The sequence below is a fragment of the Macrosteles quadrilineatus genome, unplaced genomic scaffold (genome assembly GCF_028750875.1).
Source record: "Macrosteles quadrilineatus isolate MER2022 unplaced genomic scaffold, UCM_ALF_1.0 Scaffold_9__3_contigs__length_116548681, whole genome shotgun sequence".
NCBI classification, from domain to species: Eukaryota; Metazoa; Arthropoda; class Insecta; order Hemiptera; family Cicadellidae; genus Macrosteles; species Macrosteles quadrilineatus.
The window spans coordinates 21,169,365-21,185,273 of NW_026542602.1; the positions used below are offsets into that span (position 1 = coordinate 21,169,365).

General features: G+C 34.5%; 1 protein-coding gene across 1 annotated transcript; it reads left to right on the forward strand.

Moving 5' to 3' along the window:
- The first annotated feature begins 4,599 nt into the window (after positions 1–4,599).
- LOC129003281 (uncharacterized protein K02A2.6-like) lies at positions 4,600–6,444 on the forward strand. Its single transcript, XM_054431571.1, has one exon. It carries the CDS (start codon positions 4,600–4,602, stop codon positions 6,442–6,444), a length of 1,845 nt encoding a protein of 614 aa, XP_054287546.1.
- Positions 6,445–15,909: the final 9,465 nt, after the last annotated feature.

The following is a 15,909-nucleotide window of genomic DNA, read 5'->3' on the forward strand; positions in this document are numbered from 1 at the left end:
ATACATTGTTGTTTTAAGAAAATGAGCGGATAGATGATTTTGCTGCCCTAGGGATGTAAAACCTGCTCGGTCCCTAAATAACGATGACAGCTGGCATGGCCAGCAAAACGTAACTTTCAGCTACCAATTAACGTATCTAAAACAATTTATTATATAATGGCCTTTTTAAACTTTTAAATTTAGTTGAACATTTCATTAGTATGTAAAACAGTTAAAAACATCATAGTGTAGTAAACAATATTTTTCTTTCATATTAAAAAGGTTGACATTACGAAAACTGAAAAGTTACCTATAAAATGCATTACAGTTATACGCAATTCAGAGAACTAAACTTTAAATTTATGAATACCAAATGGATCAAATGGGACTTGGTCAAATGTGAAAAGGTAACGTTGACAATAGACAAACGTTATTTGGTAGCGAACCACTAAGTTTATCCGATTGATAGGTAAATGTCAATAAAAAGGCTCGGTACTAATTATTTACAATTTCCAGTAATAATAATATTATATTAATTATATTTTTTAGTGTTTTAAATGGGTATAATCTGTTATATTCTCAAGACCAGGATATTGTTATTATTATTATTCCGTATTACTAAGCAATTGTTGTTATACTGAAATTTCCATGACAGGTTTTAAAATAATTTCATCAAATTACCTAGCGACAAGTTAATAATAATGGTGTCCCCACGATTACTAGAAAAATACCGGTATGGATCATTAAGATAAACAAATGACGTTGTTGGCCCGAATCCTATAGTAATAGCATTGAACATATGTTTTGGCAGTTCCATTTAAGCAATGTTAAATAGTGTTTATTTTCGGGCCAAAAACGTCATTTGTTTATGTTTATGATCCATACCGGTATTTTTCTAGTATTCGTGGGTGTCCCTAAACTTTAAATTAATTATTCGAAGTGTAATTAACTTATTTTCAAATTTATTTCGAGAAATAAAAACCCGTGAACGTTTGATGACACTGTTAGATGCAGCCGAGAAACACTCAACCTAGTTTCCTGGCCACAAGGTCTGATGAGTCTGGCTGAGTTGAAATTAGTTTGATTAAACTAGATTCGATACATACTTGAAGTTTTACTTTGTTATCAGTGTGTCGAGAATTTATTTCACGGAACTTCTAATAATTTGTTTTGTTTACGACACAACATAAACGTTTTAATTTCTCATGATTGTATTTATTATTTATATTCTGTTTTCCAACCACAAAGTTGTAAATAAGACATGTCTTTGTTGTAGTTACACAGCGGAAATTTGGATTATATCAAGATTTAACTTGCCCGTGAAGGAAACCCCCTATCATTGTACTGCTCATACTTTTTATGTCGTATAACTAGTTTCAGAAATACATTATTTTAAAAGTATATAACATCATCTATGGACACACTGGCGTTAGCTTTTTATGTTTTGTAACTGGAGAAATGTTATAATTTTAAATTAAGTAAATACTGGGTTATAATGTAATCGCAGCGAATGATCTTGAATACTTAAAAAAAAGTAAAGTATGAAATTTATCGTTACATTATTTATTCATAGTGAACTTATTTATTACTCTTATGAAAACTCTATACTAAGCATACCTTGTGTTGTAAATAAGAAGAGAATTAGCCTAAGTTATTATTTGAACAATGTAGAGTAGAAGGACAATTAGTGACCTTTGGAACCTGGGTTTGGAGATAAGCCCCCTCCCCTACGAGAGCAAGACGATGCTTCAGTTCGAGCTGAGATCCAGGTACGACTAGACGGGTTAATCTGTTCTGATCTATTAGTTCGAGTTCGTTAAATTAAGTTAGTAAGATTAAAGTACTTAAACATATGTTTTCCGGGGTAAAACAAGTGGCGACGAGGTGTTTTTTCGAAATCCGTTCGCGTTTTTATCAGTATTGAAGCTTAAAAGTGCGTTTTTACACTTTGCCAGAAGTTGCAATTTCGTGCAGGAAAAGTGCGTAGCGTGTGTGGGAACAGTTCCAAAGTAACAGTTACCGTTCCGAAATAATAGGTTCTACATCGTCACCAATCTCGGCAGTCACGGTTCCAAAACCTGTTCCAGACCGAGTGCAACTGTTCCAAATGTAGCAGTTACTTGTAACAGTGACCGCTTGCCCGCTTTCGTTCGTCATCCATCAAGTGATGACTCATCATGAAGACAGTTTTTAACCTGCAAGTTGCAAGAATCTTGTCATTTTCATGTCACGGAAGGAAAGTTTGGGAATTGTGAAGATAAATGATTTTTGAGTTTAAAATCAGTTTAAAGTGTGCAGATAATTGTTTCTACAATGAGTAAACAACTGATAGGTAAAGTCAGTGAGTTTAATGAAGAACTGGAGACCTTTGAAAATTATTCTGAAAGGCTAAGCAATTTTTTCACGATTAATAAAATTAAAGATGAGGAGAAATTGTCATATTTCATATCAATCATGGGGCCAAGGCTCTATACTACGCTTAAAGACCTACTTCATCCAAAGAAGGTAGGTGAGGTAGAGTTTAAGGGGGCAATGGAAGTTTTGGAGTCACATTTCCTGCCTAAGATTAACACGACTTATGAGCGATTTCTGTTCAATAAAAGGTCACAAAAGGAGGGAGAGTCAATATCAGACTATTGCATGCAGTTAAAGAAACTTGCTGCTTCTTGTAAGTTTGATAAATTTCTTGATGAAGCGCTCAGAGATAGGTTTCTTTGCGGCCTAAAATTGGCAGCTATCCAAAGTAAACTTTTGGCAGAGGGGGATTCCCTAACCTTCTCTAAGGCAATGGATATTGCATTGGTTATTGAAAATGCAGATCGTAATGTTAGATCTCTCCACCCTGAAAGAAATGTAGGTGAAATCAATTTTGTTAAGCCTACCCCGGGCATAAATCGAAAGGGGCAGGGTGCATTTAAGCCTAGGCCTAAGGGTATGTTTCAGCAAAAATGTTACCATTGCGGTAAAACACATGACTCCAAAAACTGTCCTTATGTTGAATTCACATGTTTCAATTGTCAGAGAAAGGGTCATCTTTCTAATATGTGTCAGTCAAGTAAGCCTTCTAGGCCTAACAACAAATATGGTAAGCCTAGTAATAAATTTCACAGTAGGCCTATGGGCCGTGTAAATATATGTGAATCTGGCAGCGAGGAAGATGAATCACCCGCTGGCCAGCCAGACTTGGATTATGAATTAGGCCTTCATACAATTGCCTACGCTAACCAGTCACAATCTAAAGTAAATAGTTTTGTGACAACTGTTATGATTGATAAGGTCCCGATTGAGATGGTTGTGGATACTGGGGCTGTAGTTACAGTTATGCCTGATAATATTTATTTTGAAAATTTTTATAAAAAGGAAACTAAACTGGAAGAGTGTCATATTAAGTTGAAAACCTACACCGGAGAGGATATAAATGTTCTTGGAAAGTTTCAGGCTAATATTAGCACCAACACAGGAGACAGCCAACATCTACCGATTGTCGTAATCGAGAGCGCCGGAGCGCGCCAGCCATCGCTACTGGGACGTAATTGGCTAGAAAAGCTTAAACTGGATTGGAGTTCAATGGGACCTAGTGATCAGGTTGCTGCCAGCGCAGAGACGAATGTGCATCAGCTTAACGGTAAGACCGTTCTAACTTCTGACTTAGGCCTAGTTAACGAATTGAAGAAGAAATATGCTTCTGTTTTTGAGAACACTATTGGAGAAATTAAAGATATTTCTGTGGATTTAGTTTTAAAAGAAGGGGCTAGGCCTGTTTTCTGTAAAGCCCGAAATGTCCCGTATGCTCTGCGCAACGCAGTTGAAAATGAATTAGACAATTTAATGAAAAATGGTGTAATTTTCCCAGTTACTCAGTCAGATTGGAGCTCTCCAATAGTAGTAGTCCCGAAAAATAATGGAGGAGTGCGCCTATGTGGCGACTTTAAATCTACTGTCAACCCCTGGTTAAGAACCGACCACTACCCTCTCCCTAACCCTGAAGACATTTTTGCAAAAATATCAGGATCCAAGTGTTTCTCTAAGTTAGATCTGACGGCTGCTTATAGTCAACTAAAAGTTAGCCAAAGCTCACAGGAACTTCTAACTATTAATACTCATAAGGGTCTTTATCGATATGCTCGACTCCCATATGGTATTACGAGCGCTGGGGCGCTATTCCAAGCTACAATGGACAAAATTTTGTTTGGGTTAGAGGGTACAGTATGTTACCTGGACGATATTTTGATTTACAGTATAAATACACAAGACATGTGTACTAAGGTAGATGCGGTGTTGAAACGCTTGTGTCAATATGGCGTTCAAATTAACACGTCAAAAAGTGAATTCTTTAAGAAAAGTCTGAAATTTCTTGGGTATCGAATTGATGAAAAGGGAATTCATCAATCGGATGACCTTACGAAGGCTATTGCAAACGCTCCGAAGCCTGAAAATGTTACGCAGCTGCGATCTTTCCTAGGCTTAGTCAATTTCTATGGCAAATTTTTGCCGAACCTGTCAACTTTGCTCCATCCTTTATATAGGCTGTTGAATAAGGATGTACCGTGGATTTGGTGCAAAGAATGCGAAGCTACATTTTTGCAGTGCAAGAATCTACTTGTTAAGGACAACGTTCTAATGCCTTACAACCCTGAATTGGACATTATTGTAACTTCTGACAGTTCCAGCTACGGAATTGGATGTGTGATTGCTCATAACCTACCTGACGGGGCAGAACGACCAATCGCATTTGCGTCAAGAGCCTTATCCAAGTGTGAGGTTAAGTATAGCCAAATTGAGAAGGAAGCACTGGCTATCATCTTCGCAGTGAAGAAATTCCACAACTTCTTGTATGGTAGAAAATTCACCCTTGTGACTGACCATAGGCCACTCACTTTTCTCTTAGGTCCAACAAAAGGGATACCGACTCTGGCTGCAGCACGGATACAACGATGGGCTCTAACACTTGCGGCTTACGACTACAATATTCGCTACAAAAGAGGGGAAGAAATTTCGAATGCCGATGCACTGTCGCGGCTACCATGTGAGACATCTGAGGAGGAAGGTGAAATTTCATTCTTTTCAGCTTCATACCGACTACCAATCACTTCCAAGGAAATTGCAACAGCAACTAAATTTGACCCAGTTTTGTCGAAAGTATTGGATTTTACTTCTAACGGTTGGCCTAATTTTGTAAATGATGAAACCGTAAAACCATACGCCAATAAAAGTTCTCAGCTGTCTGTGGAAAAAGGTTGCCTATTGTGGGGAAGCAGAGTGGTGATACCACCCACCCATCGTAAAGAAATCTTGATTTTACTTCACTCTGAGCACCCGGGAGAGTCTAGGATGAAATCTTTGGCCCGTAGCTTTGTTTTCTGGCCTGGAATGGACTCGGAGATCGAGAACATGGTCAAGAGTTGTTCAGTTTGTCAAAGCACTCGCAAGTCTGTTCCTCTGGCCCCACTACAACCCTGGGCGTGGCCCAAACACAACTGGCAGAGACTACATCTCGACTTTGCCTCATTCGAAGGAAAGGAGTTCCTAATCTTGGTTGATGGTCACTCCAAATGGATTGAAGTCTTTTACATGCCAACTACAACAGCTAGACAAACCATTGAAAAACTGAGGCATTGTTTTGCAAAGTTTGGATTACCAACTACTATTGTAACTGATGGTGGTCCCCAATTTACATCCCAGGAATTTAATGAATTTTTAAGTTCTAATGGAATACATCATGTCTTGTCTCCGCCTTATCATCCAGCCTCAAATGGACTCACCGAGAGAGCAGTCCAGACAGTGAAACATGCTCTTCACAGGCAATTGCTGCATGATGCGAAATACAACCAATCCCGGTCGCTTCAGCATCGAATAGACTCATTTTTGTTCTCATACAGGAATACCCCACACACCATAACCAATGTGACCCCTTCAGAGGCTGTGTTTAAATTCAAGCCCAGAACTCAACTTAGCTTGCTGAAACCTCATTTAGCAGACCAAATGCTTAACAAGCAAGAAAGTATCGTCAAGAGTGCCAATGCCCATCGTGGAAAGCAACGAACATTCACACTTCAAGACAAGGTTTATGTAAAAACAGTACGTAACGAGAAGATCAATTGGCAGCCTGGCGTTATCACCAAAGTAATAAGTCCAGTAACATATTTGGTCAAAGTCGACAACCGAAGTAGATTTGTTCATGCAGACCATCTGAGGGTAAATCTTTCGGAGGGGGAAGATGGTGACAGCGATAGTGATATCTTGGTACAATTTCCGAGAGAACTTTACCAGAGCCCAGCGGAACATCGAATATCGCCAGCCAAACAGCAAGGGTCACCAGCGAAACCAAAATCACCAAATCAAGGAACCCGCACATCACCTATGGCAAAACCAATAGTATCGCCCAACGGCACAAATCAAGGAAGCCCAGCCACACTCCGTCGCTCTAACAGGACCATTAGAGCGCCTCGGAGATTGGAGATGTAAGAAGACGCAAGAAGATGTATCTCCCCCAATGTTGTGTACATAAGTTTTAAAAAGGAATTTTATTTGGTTGGGAGGAGATGTTGTAAATAAGAAGAGAATTAGCCTAAGTTATTATTTGAACAATGTAGAGTAGAAGGACAATTAGTGACCTTTGGAACCTGGGTTTGGAGATAAGCCCCCTCCCCTACGAGAGCAAGACGATGCTTCAGTTCGAGCTGAGATCCAGGTACGACTAGACGGGTTAATCTGTTCTGATCTATTAGTTCGAGTTCGTTAAATTAAGTTAGTAAGATTAAAGTACTTAAACATATGTTTTCCGGGGTAAAACACCTTGGACACTAATAAAACATCAATGAAGCTAAATGTTTCTTGTCATAATAAGAGAGGTTTATAATAAATATTATAATCTACAACTTACCTAAACTTGATTATATATCATTTACCTGAAACATGTAAAAATTTGTTGAAGGACTTAGTTATTGTCAAACATGCTATACCGTCTTAGTATCTATCACGAAATGTTGGAAAACTTATCATAATTTATTTATTACAAGCAAGATATTTTGTCACATTTTACTTTATAATGTTGTCAGGTCACATTCACTATCATGTACCTATTAATTTAAAACGGACCATAGTGTTTGTGAGTCCTAGCATAAATGAATCGTAAAATCGACGTATAAAATAAAAGTTTGGTACTTAAATATCACTAATATACAAGATGCTAGTTTTGATGGTTTTAGAACATTCATGACAGTTGCCTTAGAAGATTCCATGTAGAAATGTAGGGCATTTTATTGGCCTTTGAATAAATGGTGTTAATAACATGGTTATATAATGTAAACTAGAGCTAGTAGCTACTAACCGGTTAGGGTTTACTATACCCAGGAGAAATATAACTTGAGAGTAGTAAAACTGAATTTGCACGCCATGAACACAGGCGTTCCTCTCGGGAAGCTATCCTTAGTTCCTGAGTTAGAGTTTAAGGGCTAGTGGAATCACTAAACTTTGATCTAGTGTATGGTTGGGAACTTGAAAATTTTACCATTTTCACGTAACTGCGACGTAATAATCTGATTCTATAAAATAATCTGATTTACCTTAAAATATATACAATAAAATGTATTAATTTATTAAATATAATCTAATGTGTATAACTGTTTTACAAGCCCTTCATTGCGGAGTGCTGTTTATAGATTTTTATTAAAACCTACGCTAACTTAGAATGACTTACCTTGGAGTATATTTTCGTTACAAGATAGATAATAATTTCATTCGACGTGTCTTGTGACATTTACGTCAAGTTTTTGTGACAAAGATAAATCACCTTTCGATCAATCAATATTGACAGGGTAAAAAGCTATGCAATGAAATTCTATATCAAGATTATTCATGATTTTTTACTTTGTTTGTGGGATGGGTTTTAAAATTATGTTTCACCACACTATTATGTTTTTTAGCAGTTTTACAATCACTTATTGGAGGCCGAAAGCTACGAATTGCTGGCTTCAATCAGAATCAGAACCCATAGTATTGTAATAGACTTGTTTTAAAGTCACCGCTGCCTAGCAACTATTTATTATTATTTTTTCTGATTCCTCAAATTATTTCTTCACATAACCTTAAAGGTGTAGTTGTGTTGACTTTTAGTGTTCATTATTATTGTGGTGAATAGTGGTAATAGGGTATAGTGTGGTGAAAAAATAATAGCGTTCGTACTATGGACTGAAATGGTTTTGCAGTACTCGATCGTAAAACTATCTCGAGCCGGTAAAACCTCATTTTCGGCCCTAGGTATACGAAATATACTAAAACGTTTGGTTTGAATTTTATTTTTATTTTTACTATGTGAAATAAAATATAAATGTGGACAAAATTTTGCATGCCTACATGATTTAAAATTACAGTAAAAGGTTTACTTGAATGGTAATTTTTCAAATTTTATTATAAAAGTGTTATGTTATATACGTTGTACACTACACCATGTATATTAGTGATTGTGAATGTAAATAACTGACGCTAGCAAGTTGTATTTTAGAGATCAAGTGCTCACCTGTTTCTTTATGCACAAAGGAATACCGTTTATGAATATCATACGATGGAGATTAAAGGCCATGTTATTACTTTAGTCCTTATTTACAAACTTTGGTTTAAGTTGGTCGACCTGCAAACGTTGTTAACCACAATCAAGTATTGTCTTTTCAAGCATATAATTTAATATGATTTATTTCACTCTAATAACACAGATATATTTTCTTGTTAGTATAGGTAAAATAGCGTCAGAAGCCATCATAAATATAAGCTTTCATGACTACTAAACACTCAATACCTTTGCTTTACTGTAAAATTTTCTATTCTGATGAGATTTAGCAGTGATGAGATGGAATGGACGTTTACAGGAAAATTAGGCCAGTTTTGTTACAGAAGAACAATAGGTTTAACTTAATTCTTGAAAAATTATACTTTATGATCCAGAAACAAGGTAATGTACGAATGGTTTTAATTTTACTCCAGCCGTTGCACATAAGTATAGTTGTCTAGCGTTCAGGCAATTTGAAAATGGATTATTTTTTTTTTGTACACCATAAAAACATCGCATGTTTGCTATTTCTTCACTTTAAAAATAAAATAGAGCGAACATGGACAAAATACGACACGGCACAATGGACGTAACAAGGTAAAGAAACAGGGAGAGTTTTCTCTCTTTTTCGTGACTCTTCGAGCTTTATCGTTACATTTACGAAAACTTAATAGACCAACTTCTTATTGTATTTGTATTTCAATACATACTCAGCCCATTTTCTAGTAATGTATGTTAAACGGAGTATTTATTAAACCAAAGTTTTATTGAACAACCCTATAGTCTTTGAACAGAAAACAATTATCAAACGAACAAAAGTTTAAAGTCTGTTAGCGAATAACCTTAACCAATATAAAAATATAATATTTATTAAATTTATCAATACACATTCTATTATAACGTTTTTGCAGTTTGTATTAAACATATTTAATATGGAAGTCCAAAACTTAGGGCTCAGCATGTGATCGAACTTATTATCTTCCTTCGCAAACCCGTTTGTAAAAGAATATATTATTCAGCATAATTAACTCTATCCACACGTTCTGTCCCAACCGTCACACTCTTCTGCATGTTTGGCCTGGCACCAACAGATAGTGAGTGTGTTGAATAATTAAAATGTTCAAAACTATTTGGGGCAAGGGAATTTGCTTATTCGAGTTTCATTACTTTTCCTACAGTTACCTAACAATGTACATGTTCTCTCACTGATTTGAGAAAGCAAAGTGGCCAATTCGCTCATCAGTGAGACAATGTTAACATTGTCTCACTCTAATTACTTTGTCTCACTCCAGATTTGCAACGTGAAGGCACGAAATAGTGAGCGCGTAACATGCAGGCAACGTCGTATGCGCGCGAAATACGTTGGCAGCACTGGCTGTAAATCAGCTGGTCAGCTGTTGTACTGTTGTATTTGTCACTTTACGTTAAATGTTATATTAAAAGTTCACTTCTGTGTAAAAATAGGTTATGTTTCTTCACCAATTTATTTGTTTTATGGTAACTGTAGGAAAAGTATAATGTGCAACTCGAGTTCAAAGTACAATTGCCTCACTCGAGAAACCATTCCTCACTCGCCTACGGCTCGTGAGTAAGGATTTCTCTCGAGTGAGTCAACTGCTCACTTTTCTCACTAGTTGCACAAATAACAATTTATCAAGCTATGTTTGTAAACAAAATTAAATAAAACTCTACTCTGGTAAATCATTCTTCAGCTATATACACTTTATGTGTTTCTCAAAGCCACGTCGATCAGTAAGTGTCCATTCCCTTGAGTTACTAGAATGGCTATGCATTACTTATTTTTTTGATTCAGTAATTAGTTTTTTTTATGGCCCGATATTTATTACTGTTACTATTTGCTACTTATATTGACTAAGCTTAGTACCTTTTTTAAATCCAAATCATAGGACGAGAACAATATGACTTATATGTCTAAAGTCGAAAGGTTTAAGAGTCAAGATTTGCGCTTATAACAATATCCTTAATAGAAAGTTTTGCAAAAATGGTTAACAAACGATGATTTTGTTAAACGAAGATGATAAACGATGAAAACGTATTTAAATTCACTATTTAGAGTGAAAAGCGAGCATGCTTTAAAAACCAACGTCGAACATGTTTTTGAATCATGAATCCTGGGTACCGAACATTTAACTGTTTATTCTTCGCCAAAGCTTGTACATGCTATTCGTGGTCTTCGGAATTTCTATACAATGGTTCAGTTAAAGATACAATATCTTATTTAGGAAATTGTATTATTCATTTTTTTATGACTGAGATGTACTATTGTAACAAATTGCATCTATTCAGAAAATAACTGATTATGGCTATGACTTACGTATAAGAGGTTATTTTAAATTGTTTTTTTACTATTCCTCCTCTAACAGAGGATGACGAATGTTTCGGTGACTATGTTGTCTTCTTCGGATCATTGTATATTCTATGATACCAAATGTACTTTTGGCACAGTAGTTGCCGAATATTATTTCTTATATTTTTTGTCTAACTGTTCGTGTATGTGGATAGCGTGTTTAATGTTTTGAGGTTCTTAGTATGAGCCGAAAATGATTCGAAGAAGGGGACATAGTCGCCGAAACTATCGTCGTCATGACTCTTAGAGGAGGAATAGGAATCACTAGACAAAATCTATGTAAATTAACCTCTCACACATTTAAGTGATACGTGACTACCCCAAAAATGGAAGAAAAGGTACAACTAACCTCCATGAGTATTTTGACCGCACATGTCATCTTACAACATTCTAAATGTATTCATTGACTATGTTCAGGATTACAGGCATAGCGAGTTCGCTGCCTAAAAATAATGATGTAATCTCTTAAAAATGTTAAGATAAAACAGTTAGACAAGAAACAAGACAAAAAGGATGGAGACCCATCATTGTGTACAAATTTGTTGTTAACATTGGAGAGGTGCAAACTTAATATAACACACACTGCGAGTAGTACAAATTTACTTAAGAACACGAATAAGATTCATTTTGATTTTGATTGTATGAAGTACTTGTTTGGTCCATCTGGTGCTCTTTGAGTTTATTGTTGTAGCACAGGGATTTCAAATACTTTGTTTAAAAAAATTATACTCTGTTTTGTATTACACTGAGAACAAGGCTGAACACTAAATACAAAAATGTGTAGAGTATAAATCAGCAAACTCTAATAATGTTATGAACATAATATTAAAATAAATGCTTTGAAATCAACCGTGTTTAAGAGTGGCTATACAAATACGGATTGTTCAATACATTTTGTAGGGCTTTTTACCAGTAGCCAACAACCAAAGTAGTAACAAATTTATCCATTCCTAAACATGAAGATATTCTGAACAAAAACCAGATAATACTAGTTTAATTTTTCGTTCAATTGACATAGTTAAACAAGAAAATGTCACCCGACGCTGAAAACTTCTTACGATGATGGATGCCAATCAATTTTACTAACAGTTAAGAGAGGACACATAAAGTTCATTTGGCATTTACAGGTTTATAGACTGGTGTAGTTTCTGTTTGATTACTCAGTAATACCTCTTAACAGTTATGATAACTAAAGTGAACATTCGAACTCCGTTTTATTTAAATTTTGGAATTAAAAGATTTTTAAAAGAATCTTACTAGTAGTTTCAATAATTTTATTTTTTTAAATGTACTGAGGGTAAACAATTTAACTAGCTAGTAGACACAAAATCATTAAAAATGAAAGTGTTATTTATGATGTTATGTCTTAACTTAAAATCATAGCAATAGTTTATGAGAGTTTAAAAATGATATAACCATGATGACGGAAGAATAGTTTAAAACTAATAGCCTACACTTAAAAACCTGCAGCTTACAAACCAATCCTAGTACACGAATCAGTCGTAAAATAATTAACACAATGTTAATAGATCACACAAACAAGGCATATTTTAGTAGGTATTGTATTATAAATGAATGATTTGTTGAAGGTCAATTCAATGAGGCGGTCATATAGTTATTTTAAAATTTCTACATGATAAATTATTGGTGCTCTTATCCAATCCACGACTAATTTCAACAAGTTCTTCCAAAAAGATCTTGTTTTTTTTTCCTAATGTGTCACCAACATTTCAAAGATCGACAAAGACTGCAGGTAAGGTCTAGAGACGAGCTCTTTGTAGACTTTCGCTGTCGTCAAATGTAATGAAACCATAACACTTTGTCTCAGGTTGGTGCTCTATCCTCTTTCGTCTAATTAGGTTTGTGGTTCATTCTTTGTAAGCGTAGTCTTAGCAGTGCTTAATTTTGATAAGGATGAGGATTTTAAATCACTAGTATATTTTCTAATTAATCGATTCGGATTTTTAAGTAACTTTAAACAACAATCTCAAACTGGAATAAAATTATAATTCCTAGTGTTAATTTTATGTAGCCTAAATTAGATAATTTTCCTCATGATCAGAACCCTTTTACAACAATTATTATGAAAATCAAGTAAGATAATATCAAAATATATTTGTTGAACGATTAATATTACATATAATGTTTAGGTAGCCTGCTTGTAAAGCACATCAGGTTAAACTAAAAATGGTTCATATCGGTAACATTGTAAGTAACGATAGTAGATTTCCCCAATACTGCAACACAGGGCATAATCAAGTTCGTGGCTTCCCAACTCGGTTATGCCATGTAAACTGATTGATTTACACAATGTTAACAGTGGTTAGGCTGTAGCTATCAGCCGTAGTACAGAATCTATAAAGTCAGTGAACTTTGAGAATGGTTAAATTTGTCATTAACAGAATATACTAATATGATTCTGCATAAAATGACATCCGCGTGAACAAGGAACACGTTGTATAGTAGTAGTTAACATAAAGAGGTAAACATTACATATCTTTCTATTTTACTTGCCTTAAAGGTCTGGATCGACAGTTATAAACACGTTATTTAAACAACATATACTCTGACTTTGACTTATATTTTAGTGGTCTATAGAGTAAAGCATTTAAAGCTAATTACATGGTTGCTATATACTACAAACTACTAAAATATTTCAGAATGGTATATTAATACACTCTGACGTATTATAACGTAAAACTGAATTTTACTTTCCTGTAAATCAAATAGGTCTCATATCATTTATCCCGAACAAAATTAATATTTAGTTATACGTAATTGAACTCTTTATTAGGAGCGTGGATTTGAGTTAATTTTACATGGACTATCAAAAACATTTTTTTTTTCGTAGAGTAATCTAAGTGCACTAAGTCAATGAAGCTCACGTAAAAGATGGAATGTGATATTGCAACACACCGAAATCAATCACCACTAAAATGAAATAAATAATTTTATAAACAAATCATATGCTATCCTCCCCATCAGAATTTTCAATTGAAATAAATCAAAACTAAAATAAACATTGGTTAAAGATAAAAGTCATTAAATTACATTACATGTTTAATAAACTAGATTTTGTTCTTAATAAACCAATATTTTTGGAAAATAAATTCACAAACAAAATGTTATACAAAAGCTATTTAAACATAGAATCTTGGCATAACTTTTTAATAAGATAATGTTTTATCGAGTCTGCGAAAAAGTGCGTTTGCTCCTAGATCATTAACTCCATTGAAGCAATGCTCACCCTGCAGGAAACCTTATGTCCTGGTAATGTATCCTGGGAACGACTTATGCATATATATTACCTGTTTAGTACCGGAGAAACTATGTATGTGACATAGTTGCTGTTTGAACAACTAGTAATAAAATCCTGTTTCATCTTTGTTACTGGATCTACTGGTAAAATAAATTTCGGTATTCTTTAATATTAATCCCTGATCACTGTTAAAGATTTAATTTTACTAAATGAAACTACCTTCTTAACTTAAACATTTGCAAAAACGCGATTACATCTACTCCATTTAAATAAGATCACAGCCACATAGCATATAGTAAAGAATATTACGCCAATAAATATGGAATATAAAAAAATAAAAATAAAAAATTATATGGTGGATAAACATTATGTAAGTACAGTTAATGCCGGTGCATAAACAGACGTTTTAATAGCTAAGAATAACCACAATATTACTAGTTATACAAAATCTTCCTATTTTAAAATATTTATAACGTTTTTCCTTCTAATTATTTCTACACATTATAAATTTAGTCATTTTTTTCTTTAAAAAAGCAAGGCAAAGAAATTTTAAATGTAAAGAATCAATGCAAGAAAAGAGTTGTGAAACACAAACTTCTCGGTTTGTACTGTAGTCCAAGCAAACTAAACAAACTTACATAGGGATCGTTAAAAAAATTGCAAGAAAACGTTTTATGGTTTTATTTTGTAGACTTGGGTTTGCAGAATGACATACTAAAAGTTGCCAAAAATCGGTGCACGAGAAAACCACTAAAATCACAATTTAAAATGGCGGCTTTTTCCAACATTGGACAAATTAAAAAAACACATTTCACATGCATTTGTTATGCACATTTTTCCAGATATTGACTTGGGACCACCACCTGTATTTATTGGGTGGTTAGTACTTCATTTTGATAGGGAACATAATTTTGGCTGCCATCTTGGATCCGCCATATTGGACATTGATAATTTTTTTTCATTGTAATGATAGTGTTGTGACACATCATTACCAATTACATTTTTACACTGATTTTAATGCCGAAATCTGTTTTTAAATATCTTTATTCATTTAGAAGATATATTCAAACGAAAACTCACCACCATACATTTCTTATGGACGTTTCGTAGTTTGATAATTGTTTTAAAATAATTTTTCTTATATCTCCAGTTCTTATTGTTGCTTGTAGTTCGTTCTAGGCTTAAAATATTCAGTAATGTAAGGGCTTTCATTTGAGCTCTTGATCATTAAAATCAGACGAGTTAAAGACCAGCTACGAACCTCAAAACAATATTACAATCAAGATGGCGGCCAAAACATGTTCCCTATCAAAATGAAGTACTAACCTCCCAATAAATACGGGCGGTGGTCCCAAGTCAATATCTCGAAAAATGTGCGTAACAAATGCATGTGAAATATGTTTTTTTAGTTTGTCCAATGTTGGAAAAAGCCGCCATTTTAAATTCTGATTTTAGTGGTTTTCTTGTGCACCGATTTTTGGCAACTTTTAGTATGTCATTCTGCAAACCCAACACTACAAAATAAAACCATAAAACGTTTTCTTGCAATTTTTTTAAGGTCATATCCTATATTTCTCCGACTACTGCTACAGCAGCTGAATTAGCCGGAAGCCAGTGAGAGGCATAATGGCCGACCGTCTCTTTTTATCTTCAAAATATCTTAAAATGAACGTATTTGTCTTAATATTTCTAAAATTATTAAATCATAAACACTGTCAAGACTATTCTTGTGTTTAATTTGGATCATGTTTTTATATA